The sequence below is a fragment of the Phyllostomus hastatus genome, unplaced genomic scaffold, assembly GCF_019186645.2.
Source record: "Phyllostomus hastatus isolate PE091 unplaced genomic scaffold, TTU_PhHast_1.1 phas_contig_159, whole genome shotgun sequence".
In the NCBI taxonomy this organism is placed as follows: Eukaryota; Metazoa; Chordata; class Mammalia; order Chiroptera; family Phyllostomidae; genus Phyllostomus; species Phyllostomus hastatus.
The window spans coordinates 5106893-5128906 of NW_025333640.1; the positions used below are offsets into that span (position 1 = coordinate 5106893).

The 22014-nt window shown below is 53.9% G+C and overlaps 2 protein-coding genes across 3 annotated transcripts; both read right to left on the reverse strand.

The window, feature by feature from the left end:
* Positions 1-1819: 1819 nt before the first annotated feature.
* GZMM (granzyme M) lies at positions 1820-7363 on the reverse strand. 2 transcript variants are annotated; one of them, XM_045831596.1, is made up of 5 exons: positions 7262-7363; positions 4233-4359; positions 2955-3090; positions 2597-2857; positions 1820-2103 (listed from the first exon to the last, which is right to left on the reverse strand). In XM_045831596.1, exons 1-5 carry the CDS (start codon positions 7320-7322, stop codon positions 1951-1953), a joined length of 738 nt encoding a protein of 245 aa, XP_045687552.1. In that variant the 5' UTR covers positions 7323-7363; the 3' UTR covers positions 1820-1950. The 2 variants fall into 2 exon arrangements, with proteins under 2 accessions (XP_045687552.1, XP_045687550.1); XM_045831594.1 differs by having other exon boundaries at positions 4197-4359.
* Positions 7364-11762: 4399 nt separating this feature from the next.
* Positions 11763-21350, reverse strand: CDC34 (cell division cycle 34, ubiqiutin conjugating enzyme). The gene is made up of 5 exons (XM_045831737.1): positions 20873-21350; positions 17540-17626; positions 17320-17417; positions 16263-16397; positions 11763-12946 (listed from the first exon to the last, which is right to left on the reverse strand). The coding sequence occupies exons 1-5, from the start codon at positions 21047-21049 to the stop codon at positions 12733-12735; spliced, it is 711 nt and encodes a 236-aa protein (XP_045687693.1). The 5' UTR covers positions 21050-21350; the 3' UTR covers positions 11763-12732.
* Positions 21351-22014: the final 664 nt, after the last annotated feature.

The window sequence follows — 22014 nt, forward strand, 5'->3', positions numbered from 1 at the left end:
GCAGGCATGCGCCCTGACTGGTAATCGAACCTGTGACCCTTTGGTTCACAGGCAGGTGCTCAACCCACTGAGCCACTCCAGCCAGGGCAATAACATCTTTAAAAAACAAACAAACCTGTAAATATGTTGCCCAGATGCCTTGGATGAAGACATAAGACTTGCCTCCTGGGTGAAAATGGGTGACAGTGGGAAACTATCTTTCTCCAGGGTAAACTTCCTATATGTAGTAATAACTATGCAAAAACTAAATTTTAGACAAGACTGCAATGGGCAGTGGAGTCTCCTTGGGCTAGGGTTTGGATTACAAACATTTGTCAGCTCTTGTCAAAACAGCAAGTCATCCACTTAGATACATGCATTTCATTGTATGTGAGAGAGAGACAGGGAGAGACAAGGGGAGATGGGGGACCCAAACCCTGTTGAAGTGTTTGTGGAGCTGTGCTGCGAAATGCAAATGCATCGGCAGATGAGCTGGACGGAGAGGTGGACAGAGGACCAGTGGGGGTGAGTCACCTAAGTGCTCATTGTGCCGCTGTTTCAACTCTGCCGTGTGTTACAGATCTAGCGTCCTTCCTCCTTTCCTTCCTTCCTCCCTTCCTCTCTCTCTCTTTCTTTTTAAATGAGTTTGGGAGTATTCTCTCTTCTTCAATTTTTTTTTAAAAGATTTTATTTATTTATTTTCAGAGAGAAGGGAAGGGAGGGAGAAAGAGAGGAAGAGGAATATCCATATGCAAGAGATACAGCGATCAGTTGCCTCTCACACACCCCCAACTGGGGACCTGGCCTTCAACCCAGGCAGGTGCCCTGACTGGGAATCGAACCAGTGACATTTTGGTTCACAGGCTGGCACTCAATCCACTGATCCACACCAGCGAGGGCACAGAATTTTCATAATACAAAGGTTCTGCTATAAAACAGCAGTGTCTCAGAAAGTTACACAGAGCCACTGTATGGCCGAGCAATTTCACCCTCGGTGCCCGCACAAGAGAAATGAAATGGCATCCACACAAGTACAAGTGCACCTGTGTCCATGGCAGTATATTCACAATAGCCAAAGGTGAACACAACCAAAATGCCCGTTAAGGGATGAGCGTGGCCGTCCATACACTGGAATGCCGCTCGGCCACGACAAGGAGTGAGGTGCTGACACTCGCTGCAGCGCGGATGGTCCGTGATGCTCGGAGAAGCCAGACACAAAAGGCAACCGGCATGTGACCCATTTATGTGGAGTGTCCAGAACAGGCACATCCGCAGAGACAGAGGGTGTATTCACGGGTGTCAGGGGCTGGGGAGGGGGCCGGAGGTGATTTTTGGTGGGGACAATGCTGCTTGCTCTTTGGGGTGATGGGATGTTCTGGAATTAGACAGAGGTGACAGTTATATAACCTTGTGAACATGCTAAAAACTACTGAATGGGTGAATGGATGAATCAATTTAAATGGATGAATTGTAAGGCATGAGAATTATATCCCAAGATTGTAAACATATTACCAAAAAAATAAAAGGAAGAAGGTTCTGGGATGTTTCTGTTCAGTGACCCCACCCCATCCCCCAGCACCCAGCACATCCCCTGCCTGCCAGCCAAACTCTGGCTGTGGCTCCTAGCCCTGGCTGAAGCCATGCCCTGCCATCCTCTGGGCCTTGCCCCAGAGCCCCTCCTGGGAGAAGCCGGCCCTCGCCTGCTGCTGGGCTGCCTTCAGCAGCCTCAAAAGTGCAACCTCTGTTTTATAAGTGGGGAAACTGAGGCTTGCCTAAGGCCTCACAGGCAGCATGGCAGAAGTGGGTTCAGAATCCAGGCAGGACTCCTACAGTTTCTTTATTACAATTTATTTGTCCTCTGAGCTGTGGCCAGTCCCCTTTCTGTTCCTCCCCATAGTTCTGTGGGGGAGGGTCCCACAAGCAAGGGAGTAGGGATCACCTCTGAAGCATCAGGCCTGAGGCGCAGCCCGGCTAGTGCTTGATGATCTTCTTGATCCAGGACACATAGGGGGGCACAGCAGTGGCCACAGGGGGCTTGAAGACGTTAGTGCAGGTTTTGGAGCTGAAGGACAGGATTCCAGCCACCTGGCCTTTGCGGCACACCAGGGGCCCGCCTGAGTCCCCCTGTTGGAGACCAGGGGGCACAGGTTACCCTCAGTGCCTGCTGAAGAAAGCCTTTATCCCCGGGGCCGGGAGGGTGGTTCCAGGGTAGAGACCCCCCGCAGTCCCACATCTGCCTACACACATCTCCTTACTCCCCTCCCAACCTCTTCCGTTCCCTTTTTCCTTCCTTCCTTCCTGTCCTTTTAACACTCTGCTTCTTCTTTCCACTCCAGGACCTTTGTACATGCTGTGATCATCTTTGGTGCTAGAGTTCAAATCCCATCTCTGCTGCTCCCTGACTATGTGGCCCTGGGCAAGTCACTTAACTTCTCTGTGCCTCAGTTTCTATACCTGGGAAATGGACTAATGCTAGTACCAATCTCCAGGATCCCCCAGAGAATGGGCAGAGTTGGGGCCCAGGGAGAGTTGGGGTTTGCCAGGTTGTCCTGGACATAGGCTGATGCCCTCGCCTCAGGCTAATCTGTCCTGGCCTGCCCCACTGCTGCCCCTTTACCTTGCAGGGGCCCTTGTTCTTGGAGTTGGCTTCCAGGCAGATCATGTTGGGGGTGATGTTACCATTCCAGAAACGACTGTTGTTGCACATCCTGGCATCCAGCACACGCATGTCCAGCTCTTGTAGTGCTTCCGCCATGTGCCCAAGCTGGGTCAGCCCCCAGCCGGCCACACTGCACTTTGCTCCTGTCGCCACTGCCTGGTGCTTTCTGGGTAAGCCCAGGGCCTTGACAGTCTTGTTGAAAGTCACCTTACGCTCCATCTACAAGAAGGGACAGCTGAGTGAGGGACAGTGGGAGACAGACAGTGAGAGAGGGGGGCCTGGGTGCAGCTGCCACTCCTCCCATCTGCCCCAACACCTTAAGCAGAGCGAGGTCATTCAGCAGAGCGGGGGGTGGCTTGTAGTCAGGGTGCAGAACTGCTTTCTTGACTTCTAAGCTGAGGACATCGTCTTCAAACTCATGGATCCCCAGCCTTAGTCTCAGCTGTTCCATCCTGTGGGCAGCAGAATCAGGGTGTGTGCTGCCATCCTGCAGCTTGGGGACCCCTCCACACACCCAAGCTCTGCCTCCAGGGTCCATAAGTCTGACTCAAGGTCAAGAGATTTTCACTGCTCCCCCGTCCCAGCCCTGCCCCACAGCTGGCTCCCTTACCTGGCCTCTCTATGGCTGGGCCTTCCTTTGCTCCTTTTCACCTGCCTCCTCCCCACCTCATCCAGGAAGCTGTCCCTGCTCCAACCCCTGCCCCAGACTCCAGTTTATCTCTGGCCAGAGGCTGGGCTGTGTGTATCCAAAAATGGTGACCTCCAGCCTGGAGCTCCCCTGTGCGGGGCTCCAGCCTCACCCAGTGCATATGTTATGCCTCAGCCATACTGATTTGTTCTAAGGCTGGCACGTGACCTAGGCTGGGCCCATCAGTACTGATCCTCACAGCTTTGCCCGAACTATAAAGAAACAAACTCTTTCTTTAGATCCCATGGCCACAGGATCTAAGGGGGTCCAAACTGGCCACCATGTGAGAACCTTCCTGATAATGTGGCCATGGGACATGACAGAAGAGCTGAGAGACAGGCAGGCTCCCGACCAGCTCAGGCAAGCACCTGGATCAAGTTGTGCCTGTTATGTCTTCCTAGACTTTTCTTTCACATGAGCCAAAGAGATAGCCTTTGGTTACTTTGACCAGTTTGATCTGGGGTCTTTATTACTGTGTAGTCCAGAGAGGGCAGCTTCAAAATCAATTCATTTCGTGGCTTCCTAGGTTGGTCCTGCCACCCTCACAGACCAGCGCTATTCCCACGGCCACAATGAGAGACACATTCCTGGGTGTCCCAAGAGGCCCAAACTCTGCCCAAGTGGAAGGCGCTTTGCTGTGGCAAGTAAAGTTTCCCTAGGAACCCTTCAGTGCAATGGCACTTAGGCATGCCCAAGGTTGATGTCACGTACACACACCAGAGCAATCACAGGAGAGGGAAGGGGGCACCCCTGTACCCTACAATTGGCTTAAGTCTGTCAGGATCCACCTCCTGGTGAGAATGGGAAACCTGGGATAGAATCGGGGACACTTAGGGTGACAGAGGGGGAGGGCAGGTTAGGGTTACTTACGGATGGACAATGCAGTGAGCAGCTGTCAATACCCACCAGTGGTTCACAAGGACCGCCCCACACAGGTAGGAGCCATCATCTTTCTGCAGCAAGACCATGTATGGACGGGAGTGAGGGACAGCCTCGTGACCCCCAATAATGTGGGCCTCCAGTGTGTCACCTCCTGGGGAGAGGAACAGAGCTCCAGGTTAGGGCCAGGTGTCCCATCCCCACTGCGGCCGAGGGGCCTCAACCTTAATGCAGTGCCCTCTGTTCCCTGAGATGTTCAGGTCAGCAAGCGGGACTGTCTTTGATCCTTCTCCATCCTTTACCCTATGTCCTGGTCACCAGCAGGTGACCAGCTCGAATTCACACATCCCTCTCCCTCGCTCCTGGGCCCCACCGGGACTCCCCTGGTCATCACAGCGCAGCCCCTATTACAGCAGCTAGAGGAGCTGTTTAAGGTGGAGAAACTGGACCATCACATCCCTTCCCTGGGATGTCAAATGGTGCTGCCACTGTGGAAACAATCTGGCAGTTCCTCAAAGGTTAAACAGTTACCACCGACCCAGCAACGACCCTCCAAGAGGAGTGAAAACACATACCCACAAAATCTTGTGCACACATATTCACAGTGGTTGGATTCACAATGGCAAATAATGGAAACAGCCCACATATCCAGAAACAGGTAATGGATAAAGAAAAGGTGATATATTCACACACTGGAATATTACTCAGCCACGAAAAGGGGTGGAGCACCGTCGTTACCTACAGCTTCAATGGCCCTTGAACACGTGACACTCAGTGAGAGAAATCAGACACAAAGGGCTGCATAGTGTGTGATCCCATTTATGTGAAATGTCCAGAACAGGGAAACCCACAGAGGCAGGAAGTGGGTTGCTTAACGGATGCCAGGGGCCACAGGAGGGAGTGGGGAGTAGTTGTGAACGGGGATGGGATTGCTTTTTGGGATGATGGAACTTCCTGGAACTAGATAGAGGTGCTGGTTGCCTAACACTCTGAATGTACTAAAACCCATTGAATTATACACTTTAAAGGGGTGAATTGTATGGTGTTTGCATTATATCTCAATAAAAATGTTCTAAAATTGTTTTAAAATCAATCATAAATTTTAAAAGATTAATAAAATGTTTTTAAATGTAAATCAGTTGAAAATCTTCCTACAATTCCGCTTCATGCTTTAAACATCTAAACTCTCTGTGAGCCACAAGAGCCACGTGAATAGCGGCCTCCTCCTCATGCCTCCCCACTGCACTCTCGCCCCCTGGCCTCCTGGCTGCTCCTCCGCTGCGCTGCCTGCACTGCCGCCACGAAGGCTTCGCACAGGCTGTTCTGGCAGCCTTTCCTGCAGACATTCCCATGTCTGGCTTGGGTGTGTCTGCTCAAAAGCCCTCTCCCCAGAGACCCCCACCCCACCAACTTCCTTAACATAACCCCCCCGCCCCCCCACTCTGCTCTGTTCTCTTCCTGGCACTCGCCCTCCGTGACATTGTATCGCAGGCAGGCGTGCTCATGGACTGCCCGTCCCCGCTAATTCCTGAGGGCGGGCCCTGTGCCTGTCTTGTTTACAACAGGCCTGAACAGTATGTGCTCAGCAAATACTGATGGATGGCTGAAAAATAACAAATGATAGATGGAAAATAGATGGATGACTGATGAATGATGAATGTATGAATGGATGATGGATGGATGGAAGGCAGAGAAAGATTGATGGATAGGTGGCTGGATACTTACAGTGCTGGGTCCCTGATTTATCACAGAGCCATTCTTATCCAGCCTAGCCAAAATTCTGGGATGTCCATCACCCACCACCTTCTAGCTCAAGCTCCTAGTCATCCAGCCCTGGCCAGGTACGCATGATTTGGGGAGGCCAATAGCAGAGGCTCAAATTCCAGCTCCGTGCTTCCCAGCCAGGCAATCCGGACAGGTCACTTCATTCGCTGGGTCATGGTTTCCTACTCTGCAGCCCAGGGTTATGTACGTACGTATATAAGGACCCTGCCTCCTGGATGCTGCCAGCAGGCAAAGAGCCTGCATCTGCCCCAGTTCTGTGGTATTCTGCGTATCCAGCTCCAGGGTGAAGTGCGAGGGGCACAGGATATCCTCAGAGCCCCAAAGTCTCCCCTAAAGACAACTACAAGAGGAAATTGGTGATTTTTACCCTGGAGCAATCGGGTGAATGTAGACTTCACCAAGTGATCAAGGTAATGGCGCTAGGGAGCAGGGGTGAACCCTCAGTGGTGCGGCAGGAAATACGCAAGGTGAACCTGACCTTGGGGGCACAGCAGGCAGGCCCTCAGGCATCACAAACGCCAGTGTCACAACACCCAGGGGGAAGTGAAGAAACTGTCCTTAAGGTGAAAGAGGAGACCAGATGCACCCCGCTGGGTTTGTTCCCTCAAAGGACACTGCAGGAACTTTTGAATAAGAGCTGTAGATGAGCTAATAGCACTGTATGAATGCACGATGTTGAGAATCTGCTATAATTGTGTAGAGAATGTCCTTGTTCGCAGAAAACATGCCATGGCATTTAGGAATGAGGGGCAGTGTGCCTGAAGCTTACTCTCCATTGGCTCTGATAAATAACATATATATTTGTTACCACCCTTATGACCAGCAAGGGTGATAAGACAACTGGGCCAACATATTTACAATTGAGAAATCTAGGGGCCCTGGCTGGGTAGTACAGTGGTTAGAGTGTCGACCTGTTAAGCCAAGGTTGTTGTTTAAATTTCCAGTCAGGGCACATACAAGAAGCAACCAATAAATGCATAAATAAGTGGAACAACAAATCGATTGATTTCTCTCCCCCCATTCTTCTCTAAAATCAATTAAAAATTTTTTTTAAATGAGAAAAACTTAAAATGCCTGCCCTGATGTGACCTGACCTCTTCCTCGGGGCCCCTGCCCGGGCCTCACCTCCGTTTTGGAGCAGCTGACATTTCTCCCATCGGTCCCCTTCTGGGGACAGTGAACTTATTTCCAATCTCCGTTCTGACACCCACCCATGAATGTCCAGGGGCCTAAACTTTGGGCATTTCCCCCCTTGCTTCGCTCCTACTCACCTGCCCAAAGGGCCTCCGGGGCCAGCAGCAGCAGCAGCAGCAGAGAGAAGAGGGCCTCCATGGTGCTGGGGAGCTGAGCCGCACATACTGCCTGGGCCTCCAACACCTTCCACACCCCACCCACCCCTTCCTATGGGGGAGGGAACCCTCACAGCTCCACACCCCGCAGCACTCACGCCACCCCTGGCTGGTTCTACTTCACCCAGAAGCATTTCAGAAAAGTCCCCCTAAAAGACACAGGCTCTCTGGAGAGAAAAACCACATTATGCATCACACCTGAAAAATCAACAAAAATTCCTCCTCCTCATCTCATATCCTGTCATGTTCCACCCCTATCTCACACACGTGTGTGTGTGTGTAGTTTTAACACGATTGTTTTCTTTGCCCTGTTTCTTATTGTAGCAAAATACAGATAACATAACGTGTACCACCTTAACCATCTTTAGTGTGTAGCTCAGTGGCATTCAGCACATTCACACTGTCATACAGCCAACCCCAGCATCCATCTCCAGAGCTTTCTCACCTTCCCAAGCTGACACTGACCCCAGTAAACACTGACTGCCCTCCCCCAGCCCCTGGCTCCCACCACCTATTTCCTGTCTCTCCGGTAGAACCTCACAGTATTTGTTCTGTGTCTGGCTTATTTCACTGAGCATGATATCCTCAAGGCTCATCCGCACTATAGCAGGTGATAGCATTTCCTTCCTTTTTAAGGCTGAATCATATTCCATTATATGGTTGGACCACATCTTGTTCATCTGTTCATCACTCCACGGATATTTGGGCTGTTTCCAATCTTCGTTGTTCTGGATAAAGATGGCACGAACACTCGTGCGCTATGAACACTGGGGGCACAGCCACAAATCTGAGCCCTCGCCGGCTCAGCTGCATGGAGTCCTGCCTGGAGCAGCCCTCATTCTCAGCTGGACTTGGAGCTGGAAGGACGTCAGCCTGGTCAGCCTGGGGGTGGCCCCAAAGTGAGAGGAGTCCCCCTGAAAATGAGGCCCACACAGAGAAAGCTGAGCTTGGGGGCATTAGTTTCCTCGTGCAGCTTTAACACATTAATGAATTGCCTCACATCCGGTGCCTGAAACCACACAGACTTATCCTCTTAGTTCTGGAGGCTAGAAGTAGTGAGTGGGCTTCACTGGGCCACACCCAGGTGTATGCAGGGCTGATTTCCCTGGGGGGCCCAGGAGAGAATCAGTTCCTTCCTTTCCCAGCTTCTAGAGGCATAGACTCTGGGATCAAGGAATGGACATCTTTGGGGCTGTTATTCTGTTGACCACAGGTTGGGGGAGACAGAGTCTGGACAGAACCAATGCCTGGATCCTGCTGTGCCTGAAACCCCCAGCCTTGTCAGACACAGAAACCAATGAATTTCCTTTTTGCTTAAGTCATTTTGAGTTGGGCATTTTGTCCTTTGCTACTGAAGGGATCATGGCAATTAGAAGAGAAGAGGCAGAAAAATTTATACTAAATGACAGGCGAATTCACCCATGTGTTGGGGCTCTGGAAGCAAGTCACCACCTATTCTCTGATTTGACAGTATGAGGCTCTGGAGTTCTATCTTCACCCAGTCGGGTGTGTGAGGCTAGGGATGAGTTTATCTACCAAAGGTTGTCCCAATTCAACACCAATAGAAATCCCCAAATTGGGGTGAAGGGAGAATTTATTTGGAGCAAACAGTTTAATTGTGATATAGCATGGCAGCGGGAAGGTTTGGCTGTGAGACAACTAAATTATGATACAATACAGCCGTGAAACAGCCCAGCCAGCCCAGACTGGGTGAGGTGGTCCAACGTTATAGCTCTCGTGTCCCAGCTCAGAGCTCTCAGCCCTAGCAAGAGAGCTCTGTTCAGCTGCAGTGTGGGAATCAGTCTCCATCAGGAACTGAAAGTGAGCTCCATCAAAACAGGGGAGGCTGCCATATATAGAGAAGTTCCCAATCCTGGTCCCTGATTCATCCATTTTTATGCAAATGAGACTCCAAACCTTCAGAATTTGATTGGCCCAAAAGGCACTGTCCTGATTACTTGAAGCCACTCTAATTGGTTGGTAAATATGTAAATGAGATTATAGCTGCACAGCTCTTATTGGAGGGCAGGTCTTCAGCCTACTGGTGAAAATTTTTTTAAAAAGATTTTACTTATTTTTAGAGAGAGGGTAAGGAAAGGAGAAAGAGAGGGAGAGAAACATTGTGTGGTTGCCTCTCATGCACTCCCTACTGGAGGCCTGGCCTGCCACCCAGGCACATGCCCTGACAAGGAATCAAACCAGCGAAACTTTGGTTTAGCAAGCCAGCGCTCAATCCACTGAACCACACCAACCAGAGCCTATCAGTGAAATCTTGATCCTAGGAGCTTGCTTATAAGGTCAGCTCACACAGTGGCAGGAGTACAGTGTACAAGGCTGGCAGTCCAGTTTGTGGCTTTTTCCGGATATGCAGCATTCACGAGGGACTTCCGCAAACAATGGTTGCTCAACTCTGGTTATGATTTTGGGCCCAGTTTACCACAAGGAGTCCTTCTTGGCAGATATATTCTTCTCAGAGTCAAGAAGTTAAAAAAAATCATATTTATAGCATGTGTTCACAGGTCCCATTTTGTTTAATCCTAACAATCCCAGAAAGTAGATTCTATTAGTATCAGGATGGTCAGATTTAGCAACTAAATGTTGAGTGTACCTGTTTAAATTTGCATTTCGGATAGTTAACGAATAATTTTTTTTGTATAAGTATGTCCCAAATGTTGCATGTGATACCCCTATAGTTAAACACTTCGTTGTTTATCTGAAATTCAAATTTAACTGTACAGCTCTATTATCTCCATTTGCAGCTTAGAACACTGGAGTTCTTTTATTTTTATTTTTATTTGAAAGTACATTTATTAAAGCTGGAGCCAATGAAACAAGGAAGGGCTTAAGATAGAAGAAGCAACAGGCGAGAGCCCAGGAGGGGCTGCTTTGGCTCTCCAGAACTCGGAGAGAAGTGAGCCTTGGAGATACAGGGTTAGGGAGTTAGCCCAGGATGAGCTGCCGCTGCCCATTGCTCCCCTGGTTGCAAGTCTCGTGGGGTCCCTTCGAGTTTAGGAGATACACACCTGTGGGGGGAAGAGGGGCAGGGAAAACTGTGAGCGGGCTCCTGGGAGGGAGAGCACATGGAGCACTGGGTTTCCGAATGTTGAAGCCATTTGTCCTTGGCTTGGTCAGTAGAGATGATGTGAAACTGGAGGTCTCAGATACTATAATCAGATTCATGTGTGCAAAACCTCTTTTGAAAATCATGTGGAGTACAGTCTGAGGAGGAGGAGGGCAGGTTGTGGTGGTTTTAGAACCACCGGTTCTTGGATATGCTCCCATCAAGAGGTAGGGTGTGTCCCCTCTCCTTGAATCTCGCTGGGCTGGTGCCTATTTTGACCAGTCATGTGAAGCAAAGTGGCATGGTGTGACCTCCAAGGCTGCTCGGAAATGGCTCTGCTCCTGGGACCCTCAGCTTGGAGCCTATGCCGCCTTACTGAGAGGAAGCCCTGGTGATGGATGTGGGGCCATGTGCCCAACCCAGGCACCCAACTTGAATGCCTCCACACGACCCCAGGCCCCACGGTTCCAGTTACCTAGATGTGGTGAAGAGGGGACAGGCCACCCGATTCCTGACCCACAGAAGCTAAGCATAAACTGGCAGTGGCTCTATGTCACTAAGTTCAGACAGTTCGGCAGCAGTGGTGGAGTGAGGACAGGGAAGAGGTCCAAGCGAGAGGAGAGGATGAACTGACAAGACTGAGGAGGGTGGCAGTGGGTGCCAGCACAACTAGGACAGAAGTTGACCAGACTAAGTATTTCTTATTTTTTGGGTTAGATGCCCCAGGTTGCAATTAGTACTGAAGCTGCAGCTCATAAACAGCCAGACACAGGTAAAGAAGTGGGCGTGGCCAGAAGCAGTTCCTGGTTTGCTGACACCAGGGCCTTCTTGTGCAGGCCAGTAGCTCCTGGGCCCCAGGAGGCCCTTCCCTTCCACTGCCATTCTGGAGGCTGCCATCCACTTGCTGGGCTCGCAGGAAACAGGAAACACAGGCTGGGTTTATACTGTGGGTGACAGCTGCTCCCTCATTACCCTCAAGGTGCAGCTTCTCAGCCTCCCCCTCAGGAAATGCTTCTGCAAGACGAGGTGAGGGGAAGCTGCACATCCCCAGGTCTTAGCAGGGGGTGCCTACAAGCTAAAAACACAGGCGGGTGGCCTGGCCTCGGTGCTGGCAAAGTGCCTGGGGAGGGTCGCACCCTTGGGGGTCCAAGAACACCTGGGGATGCTCTTGAGCTGAGTCACCTGTAATGCAGTGGGGCCATGAGGTGCCTGGAACAAGGCCTAGGCAGGAGAGGGGACAGGTGTGTTTGCCACACGTAGACTGGGCTCAAATCCAGTTGAGAATCTTGAGTGGCCCCTCACTGGCCCTGCGCTGCCCCTCTCCCCGAGGTCAGGTTTAAGGAAAGCCAGAAATTAAGACAGTTGGGTGAAACCTTCCATTTTAATGTAGGAAAATCATTCATGTTAAAAAAAAACAAACAAAATTTTGGGCCGGCCGTGACGGCTGTACTGTGGCACCCAGGCTGCAGTGCATTCGTGGAGCAGGAGGCAGACGAGGTGTGCAGGCTCTGCAGGCTCTGGCTGGTCTCTGGGGTGCACCTGTCCCCCACCTGATGGGGTCATACAGGCTCTGGCCTCGGTGACCAGTCAGGCCAAGTTTCACTCGGACCTTTGTCCTGATGACGCTATCCAGCTCTGAATCCAGCTTGCGCCAGGCTTTTCAGCTGCACAGAACCTGTCAGAGGCCTAGGTGACATCAGTGCAGTAACCGCAGGCAGCAGTGTGGGGCCACCAGGGGGCTGCAGGTCATTTCCAGCCCAGGGCTTAGGACCCAGGCCCACAACCACAGCCTCTCGAGAATACCCCTGGCTGCTGGGCCTGCCTTCGGGCCCCACGCATTTGGCTGCTGCAGGAACCAGGCCTGGCCACTGCACCCCCACAGTCCTTGGGGAGGTCAAGGAGAGGTTGGTTCTCTGGCTTCTTGTAAAGTCATTTTATTTAGAATCCAAACAAACCAAAGCAGAGAGAAGAGGTGGCCACAAGTTCATCCATCCACTCATGAGCCGGGAACCCCAAGTCTCTGGCTCCAACCAGCAGGGCGGCAGGCAGGACTGGGGTCCGGGCCTCTCAGGCCACCTCTGCCCCCAGGCCTGCCTGCCTGCCAGGTGCCCAGCACTAGTGCAGCCCTGGGGACACAGTGTGGTGGCCCATCCTCTCTGAAGCAGAGGAAAACCCAGAACAACCACAGGAAAGGAAAGTGAGACCAAGGAGACAACGCAACAGCGGAGCCACCTCCCTGAGGTAGTCTCGGCGTCAGGAGGTGCCCGAGAGCCCACACAGTCTGGGCTTGGTGAGGTAAAATCTGTAAGTTTATTCGGCGAAGGACTCGGTGTCAGGACTCCTCATTGCCAGAGTCGTCTTCGTCGTCCCCGAAGCAGCTGTCGGCCTCGGCCTCGGCCTCGGCATCCTCGTAATAATAATCGTAGAAGAGGTCCGAGCCCTCGTTGGGCGCGGGGGCCTTGGTCTTCACGCAGTACTCAGCCAGCGTGGTGGGCACCTTCACGCCATCCCGCTCGGCGTCCACCTTGGTCCCCAGGACCTGCTTCCTGGAGGAGAGACAGACAGGGAGTTATGGCCTTGTCCGAAACCACGGCCAGGAGCCTCTGGAGGGAAGGAGGTGACCCAGCTTAGTGTGGACGGCATTCGTGCACGAAGCCGCATGGAGGGGCCTGACCGAGGCCACGCCAGGGACCAGGGCTCCAGAAGATTGTTACACTAGGTCAGAGCGCTGCCAGCAAGCCATATACTTAACCCTCCCGAGAAAATGCCTAAGGGGGTTAGTTCAGGACCGGAGGACTTTGACCAGCCGAGGAGTGGGAGGCAGGCACAGGGGAGAAAAAGGGGATGGCGGGGACAGCGCTCTGGGAGAGGGGGAGAGGATATGGCGGGCTCAACCGCGGAAGGGCGAACTCAGCACTACGCTGTTCACGAGGCAGCAAGTGAGGTTGGGGAAATGCTTCTGTTTACAGTCAAAGGGAGGACGAGTGAGGTGACAGAGGGTGGTGACACCCCACAGGCCACACACCTGGCCATCCGACACCCTAGCCCCACCACCAGGTATATCTGAAACTGGAACCTCGTAGGACCAACATGCAGATGCTAAAACCTCTTAAGCCCACCAGGCACTCTGCCTTGTCACTGACAGAACGTGTGGGAGCACAGACGGGGGTGAGCACACAGGCAGACGGCAGCCGTCACAGCTCCCCACGTGGGCACATGTGAGCCGGCCTGCAGGGAGTCTGGAGGGACAAAAATAGTCTGGATTTTTATTTCAGCACCACGTGGAAGGTGGAGAGGAAGAACTGGCAGAGGAGTGGGTCACATGGGCAGGATACTCTGGAGGTGCCACCCAGCATTCAGCCTGTGACCCTGAGGCCTGTGCAAATCCAAAGAGGCTGGCAGAGCAGGAGGTGTCTGCCAAACACCCCCTGGGATGGCTGCTGGGGGACCAGCGTCGTGACACCCACCACAGCTCCTCATCAGCTCTGCAAACGAAACACTGGCTGCCCAGCATCAGGGACGGCTGTCCCGGGACAACCGGGGGACGCATAGGAGAGGGGCACACCCTGTATGCTCGGAGGTCCTCTGGGGGCTGTGTGTGTGTCAAAGTCATTTAGAGAAGTCTTACATAAAACACCACAGAACAAGCAGCAAAAACAGGCCAGACCTAGGTAAGGAAGCCCGCTCAATTTAGTCAGGGAGAAGTACACGCAAGTAAAGAGAGAGGGCACTAGGAAAGCAGCAGAAGACCCGACACTGCAGGGCCCCCGGTGTCCCAAACAGAACACTGCACCTGTCTGTGTGCACGCACGCCTGCTCACATGTGCCTATGCCCCTGTGTAAGGTGGGGGACCAGTCAAACTGCAGGGTGAGGTGAAACAGAGAACCAAGGGCTATCTAGAGACAGGGAAGAGCTGGTTCATTAGGAAGGAACAAAGCAGGTTACAACATGTAAGCACAGGGACAGCCTCCAAGGGCAGGTACTAGGAAGCTACAAAAGGCTGTTTCCTCCTTTCTAGGTAAGAGCAGTGGCTGACGGGGTGGCGTGGGCAGGAAAGGACAGCAGAGGAGGAGGGAAGCTGCAGGTGGAGGAGCTGGATCTATGCCTCAGTGAGGAGGCGGTCACGCTAACTGTCAAAACTCACCAAACCGAGCCCCAAAAGGACGAGCTTTACTGTAGGTTAACACCACAGGAAATCTGACTAAAAAGCCAGTTACAAAGTGGCGTATGTAGTGTGGTCCATTTTTGGATAAACATCTGAAGGACACACCCAAACATTAACCATTAGGTATTAGGATCATAGGGTTTTTGTTTCTATTTGTACATAAATGTTTTTGCCTTATTCCGTAGCCTTATTAACACAAACTGCACCCACGTAAAGTACGCCTTGTGAAAGCACCCCACAAATGAGCTCACAAATGTACCCATCACCACCAGAAGCCCCGGGGCCTCTTCAATTCCACATCCCCGAGGGCCGCAGACGCATTTCCTAGGACACCTGTCTGGGAACATGCCATCAACTCCCACGTCCACCTGGCTTCCTTCACGAAACTTAATGCCTGGAAACGCGTCCACCTGGCTGGTGGAGAGGCCAGGGCTTGCTCACCCTTCACCTGAGGATGTATTATTTGGGTTGTTTGTTTTTTTGCAAACTGATCCTGTTTTGAGTAATTGCATGGATGCTGGTGCGCACCTGTATCTCTTGGATAAATAATTAGGCCTGGGATGGCTGGGTCATAAGGCAGGACTGTGTCTAACTTATTTACTTTCCTAATTAAAAGATAAACTACAAACTGAAAAGGTTACTTGGAAAAAAAAAAGCCTAATAAAGGCTGTTTGTCCTGAAACAAGTCAGTAAACCCCATGATGGAAAGCGACAACGGACAATGGACAGAGCGACTCATAGAGTTTGGTAAACAGAACAAGGCAGAAGCAGCGGGTCATGCAGCCTGGAGAGAAAGCTGGTGGCTTGCACACCCAGGGTGTCACACCCAGGCTGTCACTCAGCAGTGCAGGTCCTGTCCCCAAGGTGGCACCTGCACTGCTGAGGATCCACTCCACAAAGGCTGCAGGGTGTTCGCCCGCTCACTCTCGAGAGGAGAGCACCGGGAATGGAAAGGAGGAGAGGCAGTTCCGGCAAATCCTTAAGTTATATGCTATGCTTATAACCAGGCAAAAAAGATGTTTTTTGGAAAAGAATGCCCCTTTCTACATATGGTGATACCTTAATAGTTTTTCTGCCTTTAGATAATGACTCACGTCTCAAAATTACAAACTTAAGGGATGCTTACAGCAGCAAATTATTAAATGGAAAAATAAAACATTACATGACACAGTCTCGGTAACGAGATAAATGAGCCCATGAAAAACTGATGAGGGACATGATGAGGGACAGAAGCAAGCGGTGGAAGGACATGTGTGCGCCCAGATGTGGGCTGTGGGCACCTAAAAGTGGACAGGCAAACCACACCATTTGCTGGATACACTTACACGGGCCAAATGTAACAGGAGAACCCCCATTCTCAGATGCACTGCCTGGGAGGGAGGGGAGCAAGGGGCAAAGGAAGTCCGGGAGGACTTCTGGAGCTTGCTGTTAGACACCTGAGTGTCTATGTCTGTGACACACCACCGTGCCCCTATGTGTGATACACTCACACCCCAACACGCACATGTATACCCGAGTGAGTACACATGCATATGATAAGTCTGTGGATTACATTAAATATACAGACTTCAGATTCGTATGACAGATATTTCAAGAAAGAAAAACAACGAACTTTCTCTAAAAAAGTTTCCCCATTAGTGACTCCTGCTTGTGGGCAGACATAAGGAGCCAGGCTGACCTGGGAGCCCTTCCTTACCGGATGATGTCTGTGTACTCCCGGTCCTTGCCTTTGCTCTCTTTCCACTTCCTGTACATCACAGAGGCGTCCACATTAGCCGGGGAGAAGGTGTTGGGCTCATTGAGGAGGGAGATGACGCTCAGGAGGATTGTCCTGGAGGAGGGAGCAGAGAGTTACTGGGTGGAGGGTGTGGAGTTTATTCACTGGCTGCACCACCCACCCTGGAAGCCAGGTCTGCCGCTGCAGCAGGAACCACAGGCCAAGCATGGCCCCCCAGCAGCTCCCATTTATGAGAAGATGCACCCAGCTTTGCAGCCTTTTAGGTCTGAGAGTCAATGGGGGAGCTCTTGGGTACACCCTGAAGCCAGTAAGCACCCAGAGACTCCCTGGCACAACCCCCCACCCCCACCCCAAGAGCAACATTTGTCTGGACTTTGCACTGGCCTGCCTGTCTACTGGCCTCCTTCTGCCCTTTGCCACATGCCCATCTCCCTGGACAAGACATGTGTGGGCAGCGAAGCCCAGGACTACCTTCCCCACCGGAAACATGCCTCTCCCATGCCCTAATGCCCTGCCTGGCAAGTGGGTTTCTCTGTGCTACCATCTCTTACTATGGCATGGACTGGACTAAGGATATGCAGACAAGGTAGAGGCAGGGTGCCAGGCCCTGGGACTTGGGTACCAGGAGGAGGGGGAGGGGGCGTGGCCCACTCATAGTGAGGAGTTCACCCCTGACGATGGAGGTGGCTAGGCTCAGCAGGGGCTGAGGAAGGAGGGAAGACCTCAGGTGAAGGCAGAGAGAAGGCCCTGTAGGCAAAAGATACGGACATAGGATACCCACTGGACGGGGCACTGGGTATCAGGAGATGGGGGGAGAGGCCAGCAGAGATGGCCCAGGGCCCCCGAGGCCTTACCACCATGGCGGAAGACCAGTTTCAATAGATGCCACAGTGCTGCAAGGAGCTGTGGCCCTGAGGACAGCACAGGTGTGTCTCCCCATGCCTGTGCTCCTAGGACTGAAGCAAGGAGGTCAGGAATGCTGGGCGTGGGGCACTCACCTGCTGACTAGACTCACCTGACGTTCTGGGTGGGGTTCCACCGCTCCGAGGGCAGCTCACCACTCTGGGGGTCGTCAACGGGGGGGTGGAGAATGGAGATGCACACGTCACCTGTCTGCAGGGATGGGAGGGAAAGGGATCAGTGCCCACACCAGCTCATCAGCCCAAACAACGCCCCTCCCCTGCCCACCCCCATTACAGAGACCAGGAGGGGTAAGATGGGAGAGGCAGGCTCACCTCATAGATGTTGGGGTGCCACATCTTTGTCAGGAACCGAAAGGCTGGCGGGGAGTAAGGGTAGTCGATAGGGAACTTGAGGCGTGCCTGGGGGTTGGGCAGAGAACGAGAGGACTCAGCCAGGGCCAGCCCTGTTGTCCCCTCAGTGCTGTGTATGTATCTGGACAGGACAGGACAGACTACCTCTTACAGACTCTGCCCATGAACACACAAGGACATCGGCCTGGGATGGACACCCCCTACTCCAGGAGGGCTGTCCGGCACTTGCACTTGTGGGAGGACATGTACTTGTATGTATGTGAGTGCACAAGGAAACTTGCACACTCTCCACACCACTCACAGGCCTGGGGTCAGGCGCATAACAGGCTGCCTTGGGCTCTTTTGGGGTCACCTGAGCTGACCCTGATCCCTACCCTGCTACTGAGGAGCATGGGCACCTGCCCAGGTCTGTGGTCCAGGCCTGCAGGAAGGTCAGGAGGCTGGGCCCTAGGGTCTGGTGGGCTCACACCAGCCAACTTCTGAGAGCTGTGCATCTGAAGCACAGTGCTGGACTCCCTGCCTCAGCTCCTGGCTGCAGGGAGCATTAAAATAGATGTGTGTTCACTTGGCAATCCTTCCCCACACCTCCAGGGCCTGGGCTTGCAGAAGGGGATGAGTCAGTGCTGTGTGAGCTCTGACTCGTGTGTGGGCTCTCTGCTTGCAGGTGTCCATCTTGGGGAATCAGAAAGGCAGGCAAGAAAGGTCACAAGGCAGGTAGCTGAGAGCCACCTGACTGGGTGACAAGAGCTACACAGTCTCAGTAGATGAGGGAGCTTCATTTATTTGCTCATTGCTTTGGGACATTCGGCCTGGGATTCTGGCAGTGCCTCAGGCTTTCAGGGGAGAGTGGTAGGCCGAGGGCCACAGCAGGGCACCCCTGCTGGGAAGGGGCCACTCAGGGCATTTGGGTCAAGTCTCTCTGTTCTCGGGTGAATGGTGAGGCCACTGGCCATGGCCTCAGAACAAGTCTGGAGCCTGTATCTCACCACCTGCCCTGCAGTCCCCCAACGCCAGTGCTGGGCTTCTAAATGACAATCCTGAGAAAGGCTGAGTCCTCCCCAGCAGAGCAGTGGGGGAGGCTTCCCCTGCACCAAACACCCACCGAGTCCCATCTCGTCTCATGTTTACTTTCAGGGGTGTCCAACCTTTTGTCGTCCCTGGGCCACACGTTAAATACATTTGCAACACGTAATCACAAAAAAGTCTCATGACGTCTTAAGCAAATTTACGACTTTGTGTTGGGCCGCATTCATAGCCACCCTGGGATGCATGCGGCTTGCCCATGGACCGCAGGTTGGACGCCCCTGGAAACCAAAGCTCCGAGAAGAAAAGCACCTTGCCCAAGCGCACACAGCAAGGCGCCCCTGAGGCACCCTGCACTGCCCAGGGGCCTGTCCCAGGCCAAACGCTCCTGTGCGGCCCCTGAAGAGAATGAGCAGCTGTGCTGGACCTTGAGGGATGTGCTGCAGGAAACGGCTGGGCAGTGATGGTGGCCCAGGGGTACTTCCCATCCCTGCATTTCCACATCTCCTTCCGAAGGTTTCCCCCCACGCCCATCTTAACCACACTAGACCTGAACGAGAGGGTCAGGTGGGTGGCAGAACTGCCTTGGGCCCCACACTGGCTTTCTTGAGGACAGACCCTATGGTGCCCAGGGCAGATGTGATCTAAGTCTGGCAGGGCCCCTTTCCCAATCCGTTCTTTTCTAGAAAAATGGGATTATCCCCACAACAGCCAGGGAGGTTCTATCCACAATCCCTTGCAACCACTTAGTGGGTAACAGCTAGCCACCTACATCCTTTCATTCCAGTTCTGCAATCTTGTTTAGGGTCCTGGCCTGGCTTCACCTAAAGGTAGAACTTGGTTATCCTGGTTCTGAGAGAGCCCTTCTCTTCACAGCCTGGTGATTCCAAAGCAGATAAAAAGGCTGATCAACCCCAAATTTGTACCTTGGTTCAAAATGCGGAACTCAGCCCAGGGCTCTTCACACTTCTCTCCCTATCCCACTCCACCATCAAGGAATCTCCCCCTTTCCCCTCCCCCCACGGACAGGCTAGGCTGTTCCCTCATAGACAACTGAGTAAGGCCAAAACATCAAACCTGCAAACAGAGGTATCTGTCTGGGCAGCACTGCCCCGACCCCTCCCCCGAGGCCTGGCCTAGCTGTGGTTTCTGTTCCCCACCCAGGCCTCCCGGCCAGGCAAAACCTGGCAGGTCCGAGCCAGGATCTTGGCAGGCTGTGACGGGGCGTGTTCCTATGCTGAGGGCTCATTTCACACCTCTCCCACAGGGAGACCCCTTGCCTCATCCCTCTGGCTCAAAAAGCCAAGTCCTGAGATCTGAAAGGGGTCCTTCCAAGGCCATGGTCTAGATTGAGATTATGAGGTTGAGAAAGCTGCCTGGCTTTTGACCTGAGTTCTTTGTCACACCAGTCCCAGAGAAGGCACTAACCTTTCTTTCCTGACCCCAACAACAACTGCTTGAAAAAGGAAACTGCTTGAAATCAAACCACCACAGAGGGCAGAAGAAATGGCCTAGAGTGTAAGACTCTGGCCATTTGCTCAGTGGAACCCGAGAAAGGCCAGCTGGGATGAGAGAGGAGCCCAGCCTCTAAGGCCAGGGTCTGGATGCTGGTAGGAGGTAGAGGTCTGGGGTCCATGGGGTCACCTCTGCAGTGTGGATCCCAGGGACAGGGTAAATGATGGGAGTGACAGTCCCACTTCAACCTTCCCAAGAGAACAAGTTACATAAAGCTCTGGATAAAGCCGAGAGGGCTTGGCCCGCAGCTATCGGCAAGTGTGGCTGCTTTCCAACCAGGTCCTGGCTGCCAAGGCCCCATCCAGGCCTTTGTTAGAATCTGAGCAAGTGGCAGAGCCAGACCCCCACCCCCGCCCTGCTGGCCTCCCTCCCTCCCTCCCCACCCCAGGCTGATGCGCCCCAACAATAGTGCTGGCTGGTTCTGGGGAGGCCTCTTTTGTCTCCTCAGGGCAGGGGGCTGGGAAGGGAGCTGAAGGCTGGGTCAGCTGGGCGGGGCAGAGGGAGGGGGCACCAGGGCTGAGCCCTTCCAGGAGTGAGGTAAGCAATACACCTAAACAAAACAGGGAGTGTACTGGGCCTCCTCTCTGGGGGGCCTGAATCAGTCTTAGGGGAAGTGGGGAGGTTCTTGGGCACTCCTAAGGCCTGAGAAGGGGTGACAGAAGGACCCCGTGAGTGACAGCGGTGGGCCTAGGCAGAGAGAGTGGGGGACCACCCTGCGAGACGTGTCTCGGCGTCCTAACTGGGCTGCGGGCTCACCTTAAAGTAACCGCCCTCGTAGTAGGTGTTGGGGGGCCCGAAAATGGCTACCTCCCAGTTGTACAGATCGCCCTCGTCCACCAGGGTCACCCGGAAGCCCTCCACTGGTTCCTCCTGCAGCCCCTTGAGCTCGAGCAACAGCGCCTTCTGCGAGCTGGGAACCAGCGGCCGGGCCATGGCGGCGGCGGCGGAGGGGCCCGGGATCGGGGTCGCGCTGGGTCGCGAGGCCGCCGCTGGGGCGCGGGACGGGCCGGGCTGCGCACCGGCCTGGGGGGCGCCGCTGGGGCCGCCGCCTTCCTCCTCCTCTACGCCGCCGCCGCCGCCGCTGGCCGGAGTGCCTGAGCGCTCCACTCGCTCTGGCGCCGCCGCCCGACCGGTGCTCCCTTCTGCCGGGTCCGCGCGCCCCGCCCCGCGCTGAGCCTACTCGCAGCTGCCGGGCCCGGACCGCGCCTGCGCGCCGCGGCCAGGCCCCCGACCACACCTGCGTGCTCACCCGCGGGACACGTCGGGAAATGGAGTTCCCCCCTCCCTCGGGCCGCCGGGTGCGCGTCGAACGCGACAGCCGGGAGGGAGGGGGCCAAACGCCCAGGCGCCTTGGTGCTTCTGACCTCCAGGGAGGCCGTAACAGCGGCCCGCTGGCACTGGCACCCCGGGCGCCTGTGTGCGGGGAGGCGGGCAGGACTGGGCTGCGCAGCCGCGGGCCGGCCCGCCGGGCTTTTGGGGTCTTTTTTGTGACGTCCGTGGCGCTGGGCGGGGCCAGGGCAGGAATTGGGAGTTGGGCCAGAGCAGGGCGGGGCGGGAACCCTCGGGGGCGGAGTGTTGTGGTCTCGACCCGCTCTGATTCTGTTTCCTCATCAGTGGACGCGCTGGAGGATTCCCTTACCAGTCGCTGAGGGCGACCAGAAAGGGCACTGGGCCCATGGTGAGGTGGGAGGGCAGGTGAGAGCCCGCGCTGAAGCCCACACACCCACTCCTAGACGGGTCGTGCCTCATTTTCCTGTCGGTGGGGCTGAGGCTAGGGCCCAGTTCCCGGCAGGTGCGAGGGCCCCAGGTAGGCAGTGCGTACACGACGGAGGAGGCCTGAGCAGGACTTTGGCCACCACTCAGATCCACAAACTGGAATCAGAAGAGATGGACAAGCC